The 20,972-nt window shown below is 38.4% G+C and overlaps 1 protein-coding gene and 1 long non-coding RNA gene across 3 annotated transcripts in view; both read left to right on the forward strand.

Annotated features, from left to right (window-relative positions):
• The window catches only part of LOC105398770, a 66,681-nt gene extending 46,174 nt beyond the window's left edge, over window positions 1-20,507 (forward strand). The window contains exons 2-8 of one of the 2 annotated variants that reach the window (XM_011571009.3): window positions 7,472-7,594; window positions 9,351-9,493; window positions 9,689-10,034; window positions 10,386-10,761; window positions 11,378-11,552; window positions 12,840-13,068; window positions 19,359-20,507. In XM_011571009.3, the coding sequence (XP_011569311.3) occupies window positions 7,472-7,594; window positions 9,351-9,493; window positions 9,689-10,034; window positions 10,386-10,761; window positions 11,378-11,552; window positions 12,840-13,068; window positions 19,359-20,302 (2,336 nt within the window). In that variant the 3' untranslated portion in view covers window positions 20,303-20,507. Of the gene's footprint in view, window positions 1-7,471; window positions 7,595-9,350; window positions 9,494-9,688; window positions 10,762-11,377; window positions 11,553-12,839; window positions 13,069-19,358 lie in introns of both variants that reach the window. The other variant, XM_011570996.3, reaches the window with a different exon arrangement.
• On the forward strand, window positions 16,876-18,582 carry LOC125488726. The gene is made up of 3 exons (XR_007266443.1): window positions 16,876-17,217; window positions 17,394-17,509; window positions 17,606-18,582. It is a non-coding gene; the product is annotated as an uncharacterized LOC125488726 (long non-coding RNA).
• Window positions 20,508-20,972: the final 465 nt, after the last annotated feature.

The raw sequence follows: 20,972 nt of genomic DNA on the forward strand, positions 1-20,972 counted from the left end.
ACAAAACCTCCATTGACTTCGCATTGGAACGAAAACTATACCTTCAGCAAACCATTGACAGAGGAAAGCAAAAAGACAGCAACAAAAAATGTCAAGCCTATTTGACGTTGCGGTGAAACACCACAATCCGACAGAAGTGTTAATGACTAGTCATTACATGTACTGAGGGTCGTCATTACTCGTAATTGGGTTTTATTACTAATGTTACGCAGTTGGCATCTACCTGCTACATCATCTTACGTCAATTTATAGTTTGGGAAAATATACCTATTACAGAAAAGTAATTGATCCTGATGAGATTGGAGTTTATGTTGTGGTTTGCAAGATTTATAGGATGATTAAATTTTAATTTTAAAGATGACTAATGTAATTTATATTAATGAATCACTGAGGACCCTAATATCTCAAAATGTAAACCAGGAGGTCACTCTATACATTTGGAGAGCAGTTGCGCTAATAACGACCGATATCGTGGTATTAAACGTAGCAATTGAATGACAGGTCTCGTCTGTTCTTTGTCAAACTGGAGTGACCCCTCAGTTTGAGTAAAACTTTATGAAAACTGGGGGTCTAGTGCAGGTTTGATAGTTTGTCGAAAACTATGAAAGTTTACGTTTTCTCGTATACTAAGTGGCGCCTCTAATGGAAACTATTATGAAACTTTTGACAGATAATGTATGCAGATGACAGGAGAAAACGCAAGCTTTTTTCGTTTTCATAAATAGCAAAACACGTACTAGAGGGGCTGAGCACATATGACTCACTAAAATTATGCCTAACATTCCCAGTTATGAAACCGATCAACCAAATTCAAAGCCATATTAAACTACCTCCTACTAACTTTAGAACTTTTAAAAACCTAACAGACGATGATGACGGTCGATTCGGTGCAACAGCATGATTTGACCTTACGATCTACCGCTAATTTGACCAAAATATAAACCTTGAATCTTTCGACCTATCATTAATACGACCGCATCTGAAACTCGGCGGATAAACGCAATAAATGCGGGACTGAAGGACGTGATAGACAATATTTTTGATCTGCTGCCGCTACACGGGTTCGTTATCGTTGTAGGTAAACGTATTAAATGTACTATACCATGTTTCGCCGTGATTAAATAAGCTTATTGACGTCGATAATAGACTCGTGCCGCGGCCGCTAAACTGCGGAGAAAAACGTCATAAAATATTGTGTTGTACTTGATGTATAAAAATAAATAATCATTTTTTTTAAGTAAAACGCAGTAATTACTGAATATTTCAAACACAAGCGGAAGACAGAATAAATAGAACCAATATTAATAGGTATGTAATTAGGTATATTGCGTTAGTAATAAAATATCTAACGAATCTCACGTCGAAGCCTCAACTCAAGACGCCCCTGAGAAAATAATTAAAAAAAAAAAAAAAAAAATCAAAAATATTTATTTAAACACCTATGAATTTAAATGAGTAAGTACAATATTATGAAATTAAATTGGAAGTGTGTGAGTTAGTAAATTTACGAGTTTTGGTGGCTTCCACACTAGGCTCGGCCTGTGTCGTGGATGCCGGTGTACCGGTTATAAAAGGTATAATATTAACAAAGAAGGTAGGTAGCACTTACAGTAAAAACAAATGTAAAAAATGTTTAAATTACTAAGACTAATCATAGGAACATTTTTCGTTGACTTATATTCATTAGTGACAAAATAAAATAAAATTAAAATTAAAATAACTTCTAAACAAAAAATTAACCATTTTGGTATTTAAAAACAAGGAAACATGCATTCTTATTTATAAATATAAATCGACTGAGTAATAAAATATGTATTGTTGGGTATGGAGTAATGTAGTTAACCAAACATTTTATGGAATATAGCTAAACTAAAATATAGATAATAATAAATAAAAGTATATGTATTTATATATATATATATATATTTATAGATAGATCAGTATAAATAATAATAATACATATTAATAATACTTATGCTTAAGTAGAAGAATCAATGTAAGTAAGTGTCTGTATATTAATAATGATATACTTAGGTATATTAATTTAGTGCAGGAAGTAAATTTTAAGGAAAGCAGCGGTAAGTTAATGATTAAATTATTTCCTTATTAATAATAGTTCTTCAGTCTCAAAGTAATTAAGATGGTGAAGCCATTTCAAAACTACTTTTTGTGCGGCTTTAGTAGTTAGCTCTTTAATGTTACACGATTTAGCGAGTTTGTTGTAGATATGGGGGTGAAGGAAGGGCGGGAATCTTTGGGCAAATGTGGTATTGGCGGGCACTGTGTCTATTCTAAATATTCTTTGTTTTAGTAGCTGGCTGTAATTACTGGAGTTAAGTGTCTTACGGTGCTGAAGAAGGACGACTCTAATTATAAATAATTTCCGTATACTCAGTATGTTGTATTCTTTATATAAGGTAGTGGTTGGATATCTTCTAGGTTTTTTGTACATAACTTTTATGATCGATCTCTGAGCTCTTTCTAGAGTGATCATATTACTTTTACAGGAACCACCCCAGCAAGATATGCAATAACTGAGGACCGATTCACACAAAGCTACATACACCAGTCGGAGTGTATCTTTGTTAGCGCCATTGCGCAGAAGTTTCATAATATTTATGAGTTTTCTGGCCCTGGTGGATAATGCATCAATATGTTTATTAAAGTTTAGCTTTTCGTCTAAGATTACGCCGAGATATTTAATTGCGTCTACTCGAAGGATGCTATCGCAGAAGCAGGAGTCAGACAGACGATTGCATGTGTGTATTTTTAACGGTACAGATATTTTGGGCTGTGAGGCAGTTGTCTTGTGGAAACAAATGTACTTAGTTTTCGTTGTGTTCAAGGTCAGTAGATTTCTTGATAGGTACTTTGCTATGTTGGAAAGGCCTTCCACAGCATTTGATTCTGCAGAACTCCAAGAGTTTCCAGAAAATAGAATCGCCGTATCATCGGCATAGCAAACTACTTCTGCATTAAGGGTGGATGGAAGAGAAGAGTGTATATCATTGATGTAAAGAAGAAATAGAATTGGACCCAGTATGCTACCTTGCGGTACTCCATATTTTATCGGCATGAGATCACTACAATTGCTTCCTACTTTTACTAGCTGTTGCCTGTTTGTAAGGTAACTTCTGAACCAGTCTAGAGTTATGCCTCTGACCCCAATGTTTTCGAGTTTTTGTAGGAGAATAGGGACCGACACTGTATCAAATGCCTTCGCTAGATCTAGGAAGGCACCAATGCAGCATTCGTTTTTGTCAAGCTTGGATGAAATAGAATTAAGAATTGTGTGTACAGCATCTTCAGTACATTTCCCTTGCCTAAACCCGAACTGAGTAGGTGAAAGGATATTGTTAGTCTCGAGAAAATTTACAAGCCTTTTACTGACAATCTTTTCTAGAAGTTTGGAGAGAGTGGCAAGTAAGGAGATAGGTCTGTAGTTACAGTGATTGTTTTTTTCGCCTCCTTTATGAACAGGTGTAACAGATGCAGATTTCCACACAGATGGAAAGACTCCGTTCAAAAGACTGAGATTAAATATATGAGTAATGGGTTCTATGATCGTATGTATAATATTTTTGAGTAAAAGGTTTTGTATTCCGTCAATTCCAGGAGCGCTATCATTTTTTAACTGTCGAATTAAATCAATTATTTCAGTCTTATCCGTGGGGTTCATAAAAAATGAGGAAGCTGGGGAAGAATTAGACTTTGACAAGTAGGCAAGATTTGTTTCAGTTTGACCAGTTTCTGTAAGTATTTTATTAGCTAGATCATTTCCTATTGTTGTGAAATACGTATTGCACTCATTTAGAGATTCTTTTGGTGTATCTTTGTTATTTAATAGTGTAATTGAAGCATTTGTTTTAGTATTTGATATTTCACAGATATTTTTTATGACGCTCCATAATTTTTTTGTATCATTTTTGCTGTCAGTAAGGAGTTTGTTTTCATAATCGGATTTAATTTTGTGGAGGAGATTGTTGCAAAAGTTTTTATACCTATTGTAAATAAGCCGGGCGCTAGGATCTTTAGGATGTTTTCTGCATTTTAAATGTAATTTGTCCCTATGTCTTGTACATCTAAGTATACCCGGGGTGATCCATGGTTTTTTAATGTGTTTAGATCTTGAGACATTTATTTCACAAGTATGTTTTTCGATTGTAGCATTTAGGTGAGATGTAAACGCCTGAGAAGCTTCCTCGACATCGTTATTACAGGTGATGTGGGACCAATCATATCTTTCCAATTCAGCTGCAACCGCTGAAAAATCTGTTTTACGTTGCTGTGTTGATGATGAATAAGAATGGCCATTTTCACATTAAAGTTTAAAACCGACAATTGGTATGTCGTGATCCGTTACTGAAGTTTTACATACAACAGCTTTCGATTCACACTTGGTTCTAACTAGGATGTGGTCAATACAAGAGTTTTCTCTTGTCGGTATAGTTATAGCTGGTACTAGACCATGTTCTGACATAAGGCATAAATAATCTGACTTCCGGTTATCATTTGATCCTGTTAAAATATTTATATTTATATCACCAGCCAATATTAATTCTTTGCTGCTTTTAAGCGTATCGAGAAGATTATCTAAGGATTCCATGTATTTATCTATATTTATTATAGAAGGAGATCGGTATAAGGCAATGATGTGAAAGTTATTTGAAAGTTTAATTAAGAGACAGTTTGCATCATTAAATATAGGTTCGGTAATTGTGGCATTCCACTTTTCTTTAAAGTATACTATTATACCACCATTTTGGTTGCTAAATGTCTTAGTGTTAAAGTGCGAATAACCTTTTATGTTTTTAATAATTGGATTATGCCCGAGGCGACATTCAGTTAAAATTATTATATCGAAAGATGTATCAAGACGGTGCAGAAGAACAAGGAAGCTATCAAAATTTTTACTGTGACTTCTTATATTAAATGTAAGAATTTTAAAATTATAATCATTATTAATAAATTGTTTACAATTTTCTGCCGAATCTAATGCGTGACAAGGAATAACCAAGGAGTTATCAATATCATCAGCTATATTCATGGTGGCCATCTGTATTGGTTCATTCGTTTATAGATTTTGGAAAAATTTGTATCACGCATAAAATGTCGACAATTTGACACTAGGAAATATTGAATGGTGAAGAAACTTACATACATGTTTATAGCATAAGATATATAGTACATAAAAAATATTCTGTTGCATACATAATATATATAGATAATAAAATAATGTGCGATGTATAGATTGAGTGGCTCAACAGCATAATAGATTGAGTTTGTATTTCGAGCATAATTACAGCTAGTAGCTTCACATCTTACTCCATGTTTTTCGTGGCAAATTATGAACAATTCAAATTGGTTAGACCAGATGACATAGCAGGCGTTCAATGGTTTTTGGTTAGGAACAGAAGATAGAGTAACAATATTAAAATTACAAAGTTTACAACGTATCATAAAGATTTGGAAAATAATAACAATTATTACATGTATTGCCATGAATGATGTACAATAATTATTGAGATGGCCCGTCTTTAGGGGCTGGCCCAACAAGAGAGTCGAGTTCGAAATTACTTATACAGTAGCTGAATCACTACGCCAAACCATTTATTAAACGTCGATAAATAAAAAACATGTGAGCAACAATAAAACCTTGTTCAACTACTGTACTCACACGAACAATAGAAGCAATTACATATGTTAATTGATAGGAAATACAGCTACGCACATGAAAAGTATTACTTAGGGAGGTAAATGAGAAGTAATAAAATACCTATGTATAAAGCAAGTGCCTTATAGAGTGTCCTAATGCCCCAAAATGCAGTCAAGGAGACCTGATGAAGGCCAATGATCTCGCAATAAGAGTAGCAAAACACTGGAGGAAGCTAGCTTAGTGCATTTTACACGATAGAAGAAGAAGCAAGTGCCAATAAAAGTGATATTCCCAATACCAACACCATTGATTATTATCTAAGACTCTATTCTGATTTCATTCACTATAGTACATTAATTAAATATGTCTCCTATAAACACGTGTTAAATAGCCTACGAAAAACACTCTTAAAAAATAGGTGTTATGTAGGTAATTAACTAGTCTCGTACAGTAAATTTACCATTTGGTATACAAAGTTGCCCAAAAGCATTGTATTTTTTAAAATGTTTTACTTGGTTGGTCATCACCATAGCTGTGCTACCTATGAAATAATCCTTTTCTGTTTTAATGTATGTTTTAAAGAATTTCCTAACGCAAACATATATCGAAGACTTTAAATTATATACGTGTTCATTAGAAAAAACTTCTGATCTATTTTATCATAGACTCCATCTATGCCTTTGAGCATCGTGTCTTGGCCATCATGCCGCAAGTCGGCAAATAAATAACCATAGAAGTGAGTTTGGGAAATGTCATCTGCTGTACAACCTCCTCACCTCAGTGTACAACCTTATGTGTCGTCCCCTGCCAATCCATTCAAAAAACACACACACGCACTCACGCCTTGTACTAATGTATTCCCTTCATTTGGGGTAGGCAGAGGTGCATTGCTGCACCCACTTTTCGCCAGAGTGTTATGTTGGTCCCAATGTAATAGGGGGCGGGCCTATTGCCATTTAACGGGCACATCCAAGACCCGAGAACAAATATCTGTGTTTAAACAAATATCTGCCCCAGCCGGGAATCGAACCCGGGACCATCGGCTTAGTAGTCAGGGTCACTAACCACTACGCCATTCGGCCGTCCTCGATTCAATCCCTATAATATCAATGCTTTCATCTTTCATCATCTCAATAGGGTATAATTAATAAGCGTGGTTCAAAGACATCAGTGATGTGCCAAAAGCTCTCCCATTTGTTAAGATTAAAGTACAGTGGAGAATAATAACTATGAGTGGCATCTCATTCAAATCTAACTCTACAAACATTCTTATTATGGGCGGTCTAAAGTTATAAGCTTAGCTTATCCACCATTGTAGGTACCTGATAATAGTTATGACAACTAAGATTGAAGATACTATTCAAAGTTTGTAAGCCGATTTGAATCATTTGTAATACTTCGGTGATAGGTGTGAATGTAGGTACCGAGTGAACTTTAAAATGTATTCATATAAAACAGTAATTAGAATATAGTACCTATTATCCAATAGAATACTTACAGGGTTCTTATTAAGGCCCTGTTTCACAATGTCTGGTTAGTGACTACCTGTGAGATAAAAAACAGACAGTGAAAGTGTTGACACAGTTGACAGTTTTTGACAATGACAGCATGTATTTTATCCTACAGGTGGCCACTAACCAGACATTGTGAAACAGGCCCTTAAAGTCAAAATCATACCTTGGAGCCCAGCTCAGGAGATTTCAGCTAAAGAGTGTTTGTCACAATTGTCACTGATGCACTAAAAAGAAGCATATGTATGTTTGTCTTCATACGTTAATTTTTTATTTATTTACCTTATTGTTTTTGTTGTTTCAGATATTGTGCAGCCCACATGCGTGTTAGAATCAGACTTCGGGTTCAAAATCAACTGCGCGTTCAAAAAGTCCGGTCTTTTTAGGGTACGCAACCTCGGCGGGGTCAAAGCACATGCCAGTATAGGTAATGTACTTTGATTTAACTTTTTAACCCTAAGGTAAAATATGGGTGTTTTAAGTTTAATGTGTCTGTGTCTATGTCTATGCTGAACCTATTTCGTTTGATTTTTACAATCAGATCTATCTAAGAGCTGTGTGGCACTAAAAAAATAGGAGCAACACAATATTTTTTTTTCACATTGGTAGGTATACCTACTAAGTCTAAAGAAATTTTCATTCATGGCCTTTTTCTCTTCACGGTATTCATGATAGTAGATAATGCGCGTAAAACATAAAATAGGGTAAACTCTCAGGTCATTCAAATCGTATTTACTATCGATCAGTGTCAACTTGCACTTGAACTACACTGTTGTTTGATGCCAACTCTTTCTAGGTCATTGTGGAGAATGATCTTGAAAGTTTTCGATTCATGTAGGTAGATACACTTTGAACAGGATCTTCATGAAAATCTATATCAATCATTACTATTTTATTCAACCCTTTTTTAAAAAAAGTGTAAAACCTGAAAGTGTGTCTTTTTTAAGTACTTACGTACCTAATATTTAAACGAGTCATCAAAAGATTCATAAATAATAGTTTGAGTACCAGCAAGTCAAAATGGAATAGCAACATACTTAATCAAAATTAAACGCCGTGTAATAAAATTACCGGCCACGGGTCACGAGCTAACCGCGTTTACTGATTGGCGCGCGGAGCCGAAAATGACACGATTCCACATTCCAAGAAACAATCAGCGAAACTACGTTTATTGCCGTGACATTCGATACGCATCGGACTTTCATCGTCACGAGTACTCACCACGCCGGCAAGTGGAACGGACAGTCGGACAATCGTGAGCGATATAAACTAGATTGGAACGTGATAAATATCTTTGTTGACTTTATCCAATCGTGACAAGTTAAATATTTGTATTTTTTGAATAGTTAACTAGACGTTAACATCTTTATGATGATGATTACATCTTTGGGTATTGTTTTATCACAGACATAAACTTCAATCATAAAAGTTTACTACTGGATTCAATACGAAAAATATGATTCCAATAAAATTATTGGGGACAGCTATAAATAAATAATTAAGATAGCTTTCAATTGTCTCCATTGATGTAATCGTGATTCCATTGATTAGGTATATTGATAAAATCGTGAGATGCCTTTGTCTATATATTGTTAGTAGACCCTTTAAATTGAGAGTTAAATACTGGAAATAATAGTATTTAGGTACCATGAAAATGTGATATTTTCATAACAAACATTTGTACTTATAAATATCCCACTTTCTCCAATACCGTTGTCTACTAATATAATGATGTAATGATTAATGAATTGACCTTCAAACAGAACAAAAGAACTAAATGGCAATAAAAGAAAAGACTTTCTACTTCCGTCACGATTATAAATACCCTATTAAAAGCTGTTGATGCCTAATGAACCGTTGGTTAACAATGGGATTTTGGTTCGTGTACAAATTGAGATGTTAGATTGACAAGATTAGATCTTTAAAAAGGTGTCTTGTAAGTAGGTATTATTAACAGCTTTAGATACCTCGATTTGATTGTGATCTCATACTACGGCACAGTTTATAATGACTTAATAAAAAAATAACTAAGTAGATATTTTGAATTTTGTTTGTTCATGTAGGTACAAAAACCAGAAACAGATATAAAATATAAATAATACATGTGAGATCTTCAAGCCATATTTCCTACAATGCCTTTTAAATGTAGCCAAGCACTAAAACCTAGGTTTATGTACTTTCAGGATTCAGTCTCGGGGATGAGCTGGGCTTCGAGCAGTCCCTCACAAATCTGGACCCGAGCCGGCGTCGCTCCGTGAGCCTCAAGAACGGTGCCCCCCCGAACCTCCTTGCTGACGGCACCGCGCGCGCCAACACCAAACAAGAGGTCAGTGAGTCCACCATTTACATCACCACTGACCTTATGCCTACAATTCTGCTGACCCTAAGCGGTTGCAATCAAATTACGGTCGCCAATTTTGTCTTGCGCCACCTACTTACATATTTCTATTGTCATTGGCATCCGTTGACATATTGGTGTGGAAAGATTTGAATGCTAATGTCGGATGTTTCTAAATTGCAGAAGCGAGGCAAACAGAACAGAATCATGATGCGGCCGCCGGCGCCGAGCAATAGAGTGAACCAAGCGGCGATCGATAAACTATCTAGTCTACACCGGAGAGTGTCCAGCACTATGCAGCCCATCGTCGTTTCTGGACCCTCAGTGGAAGTTCCCACCACCATGAACAAAGTTAACCCAGCGCCTAAAGTCACTATCGCCAAGCCGATGCCCATGGGAGTACCTCCCTTCAAGCCTCTACCTCCAAAGGACGACCACCTCAACGTGGTCCCAATCACCACACCCTCCAAGAAAACCTACTCACCTCTCCAGATCCCACAGTCGAAAGGACCGGGCCTCGCGTACCAAAGTGAGAACTATCCTAAAGTATCACACGAACAGGTCTCAAAAATGATATCACAAATATCAGGGTCACAGCAGCAACTACAACAGTTTGTCCGCATCACACCCGCCCCACTCATGGGGGACCACCGCCCCAATGCCATATTCCGCATCCCTACTACTGTCAACCCCTTCGTCCCCATGCCCGTAGCCGCCCCCCCTACACAAGCCGCTATCTCTATCATCCCAGGCCCAGTATTCAAAGACTCCGTCCAAATACCCATCGCTCCCAACATGCTCTCCAACTCACCCACCGCCTTCTTGACACAAAACACTTTCTCCATCCGCAAAGTACCTGATCCTATTTCTAACTTCGTAGATCCCGTTCCCCACCAAGTTCACGAGTTGGCCAATCAGCTGCATCCCGTCTACAACACTAAAAAGGTCGACGATTATAATAGCATCACGGGTTACGGTGATGATACGAGTCTAAAGTTTACGAAGGAGGATATAAATGAGAAGATAGCTGAGATAGCCCGTGCAGGGAACATATCGATGGAAGCGGTGGAGGCGGCAATTGCGTTGCGTCAGCAGCAGTTGTTGAACAAGTACGCGAGCCTGGCGGTGCCGCCGACAACGTCAACAACGACGACGACCACGACGACGACGACAGAGGTGCCGCTCGTGTTCCAGCCGGAGCCCGAGCCCGAGATCATCGTGCAGCACGCGCATCAAGTACAGCAACATAAGAAGAGGTGACTATTATCTATAATATTTTTTTTAAAACTTAACTGATGAATAGATAGATATATTTATCATCTAGATATGTGAACCCACCAACCTGCAGTGAAGCAGCGTGGTGGGAAATGGTCCGAGCTTAGGAAGGCAGTTTAGACCTTGGGGATATGCACAACGGTTGCATTCGAGAGAGTCATGTGCAGGTACTTACACCCCCACAGAGAGAATAGAATATGGTATATTTAACGTTATTACCCCGTTATGCTGTTACTTTCATTAATGCCTGAATTAGGGCATGCTGAGTCATTAGACCTTTATGGACAGCGACATGTTGGCTTAGAGTGTGTTTGTGAAACACGTATTATGTTTTAATGATACGCCCAGTGTACGCCTCATCAATGTCATCATCAGCATTTTTTTGCATTGGACTACACGAAAGGAGCCTGTGTCTCATCCAGTGTTCTTAAATATACAAATAAGTCCTGTACACCATTGACAATCTGATACTGATCTGACTAGCTAATCCTTTCACCGACACACAGAGAACAGTCTTCATCATCAGCAACTCTCTGATGGACATGATAACTTTACTAAACACCAAGATTCTAACCATTCCCTAAACCAAACCACCAGAATCCCAACATCAGGCAAAGTGATGAACGCACCTCGCGAGTACTACCCCGTCGGCTATGAGAAGAACTTCGACGACGCCTTCCAATCCAAGGTGGACCTGCCAGAGACCAGCTTCCACTGCGGAGACCAGAAGTACTTTCCAGGACTGTATGGAGACGAGAACCTGGGGTGTATGGTGAGTTGTTTATGTATGTATGCTATCGTTTGTTTTATTTATCTGCGCTAAACTATATAATTATGTCTGTTGATCGCTTAGGTTTCGGAAAAAAGTTAGCCAGGTGTTAATTTAGGTCATTTTATGAAAATCCTTACGTGAAAGAGTAATAAACAAGCTCAAGCTTTCGCCAACTTCTTTATTAACTTTTTTATGTTCGATAATCTTAAATCCTAATCCTAATCCTAACTAATATTATAAATGCGAAAGTAACTGTGTCTGTCTGTCTGTCTGTCTGTTACTCTTTCACCTCAAAACTACTGAACGGAATTGAATGAAATTTGGTATTCATACGGTCTAGACCCTAAGAAAGAACATAGGCTACTATTTATCCCGGAATTCCCACGGGAAAACTTTTTAAGGCGAAGCGAAGCGCGCGAGAACAGCTATACTAAATAAGTTAAAAATTATATTAGGTAGGTAGCTTAGGTAGCCCTTTGCTTTTGAGTGGCATTTAGAACCGTCCAATAATTCATAAAACATTTGAACCCGTTAACCCTTCATATTTTCTTTTCCGACATCCATGTCAAACCGTTCAAGCCACAATCTCTTCCATTGATTGACGTGAACCGAATGATGATACATTGAGCACACACCTTTTCGTTGTTTTGCATTCAGACAAACGCTCTTGTAGATTCGTTTCTTTGATTGTGCTCTTAGCATAATGAGTTCCGGTGACCTGATTATTATTTATGATGGAGAATCACTTGCACTGTTTATATTGAAGACGTGATAATGGATTATAGCTTTTACTTCGTGGCTGAGTGATTGCATTCCTGTGGGAAAGAGTGAGAAGTCAAGTGACATAAATTGATAAAACGTGATTTTGATTGATCTTTTTTTTTTGTTTCGGAAAGTTACTTACCAATGATTATATAAAATATAGCGTGTTCCGGTTTATTATTTTATTTTAGGTAAAAAATAAAACGTATCAGTACTAACCTATTGGCAGAGTAAACCATGCTATTGGTTATTAGACTTTGAAACAATATTTTTAGCATTGTAATCCAGTATATTACGTACAATATGGAAATCGATATCCAAAGCAAATTTGACTACATAAATACAATTATAATTTAAACAAAAGCTACAGTTCATATTCATTATCATCAGCAATAATCCTCCTTCTTCGATTTACATATCGCAAGGAGCACTACAAATAGGTACTCATCATCAAACCAATGCCAAACCAGTTTAAAAAAATCTTCTCAACAATTTTCTACAATCACATTTTTTTCTAAATTTCAGGTGTTTCACGTCTGCGCTCTCACAGACGACGGTCTGGTCATGAAGTCTTTCCTCTGCCCCGAGTCCACGCTCTTCGACCAGACCATCCTCAAGTGCAACTGGTGGTTCTACGTCGACTGCAAGAATACTCGTCGGTTGTATGACACCAACATTCCCGTCTCCAAGAGCTACCAGCTCATGAAGGCGCTTACGTTCTTCTCTAATTACAAGAAGGATATGGATGATGCTAGTAAGTTCGTGCTTTATGTTTCAAGCTGTAGTTAAGGAGATGGGAATTCGTTGTAGCTCTTTTCATTAGTATAATAACGATTTTTAAGACGGTGTTGTTTTGTATCAAATTTACGTGTCATTTACGTAAATTTGATACAAATTTATATTAGAAAGAAAGAAAGAAAGAAAAAGATTTTATTTGGTGCTGCACAAATACACCGAAAAATACAACAAAACAAAAACATATTACAACAAAACATCATATACAATTTGAATATAAAATTAATAAAACCAAAACCAAAAAAAAAAAAAAAAAAATGACATAAAAATAAAAAACTAAACTTAATTCCTAAAAATAAAAATAACTTAAATATTGGCCAGCCTGTGTATATGGTGCATCAGCGCAGCGCCAAAAAGGCCCCGAGCTCAGCAATTGCTGCAAGTACATAATGTACCTGCAGCGCTGATTTTCAGCAGGGACCCTTTATGTGACTCACGGAAACTACAAATCGAGATTTACCCAATATAAAATACATGTAATAAATAAGAAACAGTCATTAAGTAACAAATACTATACATACCTACATAGACAATACAACATAATACAATACAAGTATAATAATACATAATACAATACAATAAAACAATATAAGTTATATTCAAGTGCTGAAATTTTAGATAGATTTTTGCATATTCAGCAGGTAACCTTTAAGTTGGCACTTAAAGGTATTTATGTACCTACCGTGTAGCCTTTTTAAAGGAGGGGGGAGGTCATTCCAGCACTTGGACGCCGCATATCTGAAACTGCCTCGAAAGGCGGCTGATCGATGCGGTGGCACGGACAAGCGGACCTTATACTTGTATGAATTGAACGACCATTGCAGTTTTTCATACAAGTATTTTGGGGTCTCACGCTTGACCACACCAAACAACAACGTTGCAAGGTGCAATCGTCTTCGTGCCGCCATTTTGAGCAGATTAGCGTTGTTCAGATACGGCGTCACATGCGTCCTGGGGGGGATACGGAAGCAGTAGCGCGCACACGCATTCTGAACTCTCTGCACCAGCCGTTCAGATCTACCGAGGAGGCACCCACCGTAGACCACGTCGCAGTAGTTCAGTCTGGACAACACCAGTGACTCACACAATTTGATCCGCATTTCGACACTGAGGTAGTCCCGTATTCTGTACAGTACTTTGAGCCGGTAGAAACAGCTACTTACCACCCCTACAATATGGTCCTCGAATTTTAACTGTCCATCCATTAGTAAACCCAAGTTCCTAGCTTGAGCAACCCGCTCTATTGGCACATTACGTACCTGGATAGTTGTAGCCGACAGTTGCTCAATCGTTCTCGTTCGCTGGAGACTTGTTCCGAAGACCAGGAACTTGGATTTACTTGGATTTAGCAGTAAGCAATTCTTTTCGGACCATTGCACAACCCTTTCCAGATCAGCATTTATCCTCCGCGTGGTCTCCAAAATATTTTGAGGATCACACGAAAGATAAAGCTGCAGGTCATCGGCATAGAGGTGATAGCGACAATGTTCCACCGACGATAAAATGTCAGCACTGTACAGAATAAATAAAAGTGGTCCCAATATTGAGCCCTGCGGGACTCCTCTGGTCAGCGGACGCGGTGTGGATAGTATAGTGCTGCCATCTGCCTTACGTAGACCTACAACCTGTGAGCGGTTTGATAGATAGCTACCAAACCACTGCACTGATGCCTGATCGATCCCATAGTACGTCATTTTAGATAATAGAAGGGACACATTCAAGCAGTCGAAGGCCCTGGAGAAGTCGAGGAGGACAAGTATTGTACTCCGACCTTTCTCCTGTTCCGCAAGCACATTGTCCACTACATCTAGCAGCGCTGTGGCTGTGCTGCGACCGCTGCGGAAGCCGGACTGCAAACTCGGAAGTATTCCCGCAGCCTCCAGGTACCGCGACAGCTGATCATGTACTACCCTTTCTATTATCTTCGACATACACGGCAGGATACTTACCGGTCTTAGGTCAGAGAGTTGCGAAGGATTCGGCTTCTTTGGGAAAGGGGAGACTTTGGCAATCTTCCAATCGTCGGGAAAAGTCTTTGTCAGTATGCTTTTGTTAACTATAGTCAAAATTATGTCAATAGTTCGTGTCAATGTCATTTCTACCATGTCTATCGAAATCAAGTCCATTCCCTTGGCCGCTGTTTTAATTCGTAACACTGCTTTGTGAACTTGTTCCGCTGTAACAGTCGTAAGTCCAAATGTCTTGTCTGAGTGTCTGTTTGTGGTAAAGTATGCTAAGTCTGATGCAGTTACATCGTTATTACCTGGTACGTCTAGAAAATGTCTATTAATTTCGTCCGGATCATTGTAATGTGTCGGAATATCATTGTCCTGTTTAGTCGGTAGTACAGTCTTTTTTAAGTTTTTCCACAATGTCTTAGAGTCATGAGCGTATTTATTGACATTCTGTTCAAAAAACACCTTTTTTTCAAAATATAACGCAACATTTACTTGGTGTTTTAAGTCTTTATAGTACTGTCTCTTTGCGTCAGTTTTAGTCTTTCTGTAAGCGTCGTAAGCGTCGTCACGTAACTGCATCATGAATTTTATATTGTCAGTGATCCATGGATGTGGTGTCTCTCTCACTACGATCGTCTTTTCTGGCGCATGCAGGTCAAAGAGACTTATGATCGATTGATTGAGACACCTCACCATTTCACTAACATCGTCCATTCTGTTTATTTTGTCCCAGTCAATCAAATCTAAGTCTTTATTAAACTGTTCAATGTCTATATCCCTAATTGGTCTGTAAGTAATAGTTCTAGGTTTGGTCTTTGTCTTTTTAACCGACTTCAAAAAAAGGAGGAGGTTCTCAATTCGTCGGGATCTTTTTTTTTTTTTTTATATTTTTTTTTATGTATGTTCACCGATTACTCCGCCGTTTATGAACCGATTTTGAAAATTCTTTTTTTGTTGTATTGGGTTGAGCTCCCAGGTGGTCCCATTTTTTTTTCAGAATTTTATCTCACCCCCAAGGGTGGGTAAAGGGGTAAAAACAGGGTATGAATTTCCATTTTGGGCACATATTAACCGATTCTAATGAAATTAAGAACGTAAATATAGTTCTTATAACAAAAAAATATGATGGTGACCTTGAGCTGATCTGATGATGGAAACGGAAGGCAGTCAGGGGAACTCCTCAACGGTATATAGCAACTACTTCGTGTTTAGGCTTGAATGATTCGTATTGATTAGTAGGACTTTTTGGTATCATTTGCACCTTACTTTTGATTGAAAATTAATACAAATAAACTAAAAACTATTAAATAAAATAATAATTAAAAAAATTAAAAAACCGACTTCAAAAAACCACTAAAATGTAAGAAATAATTTAAGGTTTACACAAATTCTACTCGTATGAGACAGTACAAATATACCTAAGCAGGAACTGTTCTTTTTTGAAGTTGGTGCCATATTTCTTCAGATTACTTTGTCACCGCACCAACATCAAAAAAGAACAGTTCCTGCTTAGGTATATTTGTACTGTCTCATACGAGTAGAATTTGTGTAAACCTTAAATTATTTCTTACATTTTAGTGGTTTTTTGAAGTCGGTTTTTTTTAATGTCAAGAGTTATAGTAACAAAAGCATGTCGTCCCAAGGGTCGCTTGTATGTTACATTAACATCTCGCACCTTAGCGTCTGTACATATTAGGTCAATTGTCGTCTGGCTGGTTTCTGTAAAATGCGTGGGGTCCCGTACGTGTTGTGTTAAATTAAGCGTATGTAGAAAAGTTTCACATTTGCTCGACGGTAGTAGCGGGGGGGTGTGGTAGGGTGCGGGCGGAGAGGCCTTGCCGCACAAAGAATCCCACGCCTCCGCCCCGCGAGCGCAGTCGCCTCGGCCGCGCCACGTGACGCAGTCGATAGCCGGCTACTCGCGGAGCGCGGCCCTCCTCGCCGTCATGCAACCACGTCTCATTTATCGCCACCACGTCTGCTAAAGAGTTGTGTATAGTCACAGTCAGTTCGTCGTGTCCAGTACCAAGAGAACCTGCATTAAACAGACCAACCTTAAAGTAATTTGTTTTAATCATAACTAGTTATATATGATAAGAAGTGCCAATGCAAGGAATACGAAGGAAATGTGAAGGGATAAAGGCAAACACGTAAGTAAACAATCGCTAACCTATGCCTAAACCTTTCAGCTAATAAATATGATATATTCAGACTACAATAACAATAAACCGATACAAATAATATGTTGAAAGTGCAATAATAGTTTCGTAACCAAATAAAAATGATACAATAATTTATAAACCTATACCTATATTTGTCGTTCCAGCGAGTACACAACGAGGTTTGCAGCCAGCAGCCTGAACCCGAGGCCATTCCACCCGCCCCACCGATGCTCCACTGCCTCTTTATGTGTCTGACTAATAGAGTGATCATAAATTTAAGGTAAGCTAATACATTATTTACACAACCTGTATACAAATTATTGTGACAAAAATTGCAAAATTTCTCTGACTCAATATTATTTTTTTTACATTTCAGATTATCCATAACAGCACTGAGGCAACAGAGCATGACCATTAGATAACACGAACACATACAGAAGAAAATAATATAACAGAAGAATAGTTTACAAAGTGGAGCGAACTGGTTCCTCTCCAAAAATATTAATCAGGTCGTTTGCGCATCTGATTCTAGAAGCCGGTTTGCCTTCGGCTTGGCGTACAAACACACGACCATCTTTTGTCCATACGAATCGCCACGAAAACCGCTTACACAGATCTCTTGCTTTACCAAACAGTTGCCTATTTAGCTTTGTAAGTCTCTCATTTAAGTAGAACCTCTTTGGTTCTCCTTCGAGGCCCATGTCGGCTGTGGTGAGGCCGCGGCGCACGCGCATGGCGCGCAGCAGCTCGTCCCGGGTGGCGCGGCGCGCGAGGCGCACGACGAGGGGCCGCGCGCGCGCCGCCGCCGCCGCGCCCTCCGCCGCTCCCGCTGCAGGCCGCAGCGCGCCCACCCGCACGGCGCTCACGATGTCGCGCTCGTCGACGGTCATGCCCAGCTTCAACGCAATCACTGACACGAGATGGATTGGGTTCTCGGATTTAGTCTCGGGTATGTGAGATATTTGGATGTCATTACCCAGTAAATCTTGATCGCGATCGTGCAATTCCATTTTTAAATCCTCTATGGCTTGCTCGAGGCTTTCTATCGCAGGAGATTTATTGCTGGAGTAATTGGTCTCCATGGCTTCCACTCTCTTTTCCATGTCCTCCAGTCGTTTATTGCATGCAAAGATCGCGGCCTTGAAGCTAGAGATTTCTTCTCTTAATTCCTTAAATTCGCCGCTCACTCCCCGTATCTCGTTACTGCAATGCGTTTTGAGAGATCCCAGTTCCTCTCTGAACGATCTTATCTCCAGCGCAAGGTCAACGTGGAACTCTAAAGTTGCATTATTTGCCGTGCTATTCATTACAGCCTCATCTCCCGCCTCGCCATGAGCACCTGTTATAATCTCGCCAGATAACGTCGCAGGAATTGGGTTAATTAAATTTGTATTGCATGAAACTGCAGCTCCTTTCACTGGTGTGTCATCATAGTTGCTTTGCCTACGCTTGCGCTTACAGCTGAGGCAAGCCCAGTCAGCGGCAACCACGACTCCTTCAAGCACTCCCGCGCATTCCCGGTGAAATGTTCCGGAGCAAATTCCGCAAACAACGCCATCTATGGCCGAGTGGAACTTTCCGCAGTTAGTGCACTTGTTAGCCATGATATTGTATAATGTAGTGCAACTTCAAAGTTCTTAGGTAGTCTACTAGATGGCGCTCTTGCTTGACAAGTGACAGCAAACAGGGAGACAGCTGTCTAGCAACAGCTGATTTTTAAACAGCTGACCGCTTTTGTAAACAAAAAACACGGGGTAGAACTACCAAAATACACTGGCTACCAATCTAATTTTCACTGAATTTGCACTTAAAACACAGTTTTATCACAATGTATATAGTGAAAAAGTCGTGTTATATGTTATAGTTTAACTTCCCGCTAAGTATATTAAAGGATGTTCACTTTTAACACTGTTTTTTATTTAAATTCTTAACACAGATTTGACTAGCAACTGCCTCGAATCGCGTCCGTGACGTCACTGCTATTACGTGCAAAGTACTTTTATCACATCTTAGATTGAAAAAGTATCTACGAATCTTATTGTAAATCTAAGCTACAAACCAAATCTGTAATTTTACCCATCAAATATTTTTCAAATATGATGAATAATATGAACTTATTCTATTTTCAGACCGCTCAGCCAACCCAGAAGATATGGAAGGAGTCAAAGAAGCCATTTCCATCTTGGAAAACCAAAACAATAATCAAAGGCCACAAAATAATGCCGACTCCATCCAGATAATCACTCCTCAACCTTTGACCAACACTGAAAGTGCTGTCTACGTCACTCCCGCTAGTGACCCTTCTCCAGTGTACCGAGTCAATAGAAACTATAAAAATAATACTACTAGAAGTTCCAATTCTAATACTCAATCAACTAGAAATACTAACTCACAAAGTAGTGAAGTAAATAAGTCTAAAGAAGATCTAGAGTCTGCCAACTCAGATATCAAACTCATCACGCTTAACACTGGTCTAAGCTTCAAAGACAAATCATCGGAAGATGCACACAAAAACACGTCTTCTGTATCTTTTTCTAAGAACACATCTGCTGAAAGCAAAGAACGCCAGAATAGAAGACGACAAACTTCTAGAAATAATAGATCTTCTAGTACAACTAGCAAACCGTACATAAGTAGAACTGTTACAACTACGGTTTCACCTTCAACCGTCGTCCAACCAACAACGCCTGCTATTGAAGTCATTAAGCAAGAAATACAACCTATCGAATACTTCCAAGTCCACGAATCAATGGAAAACTCCCAAGTCAAACAAGAGAGGCTAACCGACCAAATACCAACAGTTTTAAAAGAAGCTGAAAATTCTCCTCCAGTCAGAAGATTTTACAGATCAAGTGCTGAAGCCAGCAGTAAAGAAATGACTGTAGTCAATAATGAAAAGATTCAAATTGTGAGACCAACATCCACGGCTAGGTTAGTAGGAGAATTTGCGACGCCAACCGCAGCAATAGCTAAGTTAGATGAAGCCATTTTAGGCAGACGGTATAAGAAAGATACCGGAAGAATAGCAATAGTAACGCCAGAATTAAGTCCAACGTTTAGAGAACGAACATAGCAAAGTGTAGTCAATAGCTAAATATAAGTGTCATAACCTCTTGTTAATTTATTTATTGTTTTGAGTCGCGAGTGGTTGAGGCCAAATGTACTATTCGCTTACTTGCTCAATTTTGTTCGTAGACTAGTAATAGGTAGTTAGAGAATCAGTCAAGTGATATTACGGTGTATGTTTTAGTTGATTAGAATAAATTTTTATTTTCCTATCTGTTGTTTTAATTTTGTACATACATTAGGTACTTGGTGATGGAAAACATCGTGAGGAAACCTGCACATCTACGGTCTTATTCATAAAAAAACCTTAAAGTAGGTTTACTGAGCTCAATAGCTACGGAACACTTTAAGCGAGCTTTAAGCCTATTTGAGGTTTCATAAAAATCTCTATTCATAATCGTTCCGTAAACCTTCAGTAACTATAGTGATGCTAATAGATTTCACAGACCAAACATTTTGACATTTACCCTACTAAGTTGCCGGTCTGACGAAACCATAAACAAAAGTAGCGAAAACTTACATTCATTTATCAATCTCTATTATATATGTTAGCCACGGCGCGGCACTTAAAAAAGTTTACGTTGGCTTAAAGGAGCAGTGGCAAAGCCAAAACCCACAAAAAAAATTATTAAATTTTTACGTTACCATGGCAACTTATTTTCAGCAAATATTAACTC

The sequence above is a fragment of the Plutella xylostella genome, chromosome 7 (genome assembly GCF_932276165.1).
Source record: "Plutella xylostella chromosome 7, ilPluXylo3.1, whole genome shotgun sequence".
Classification (NCBI taxonomy): Eukaryota; Metazoa; Arthropoda; class Insecta; order Lepidoptera; family Plutellidae; genus Plutella; species Plutella xylostella.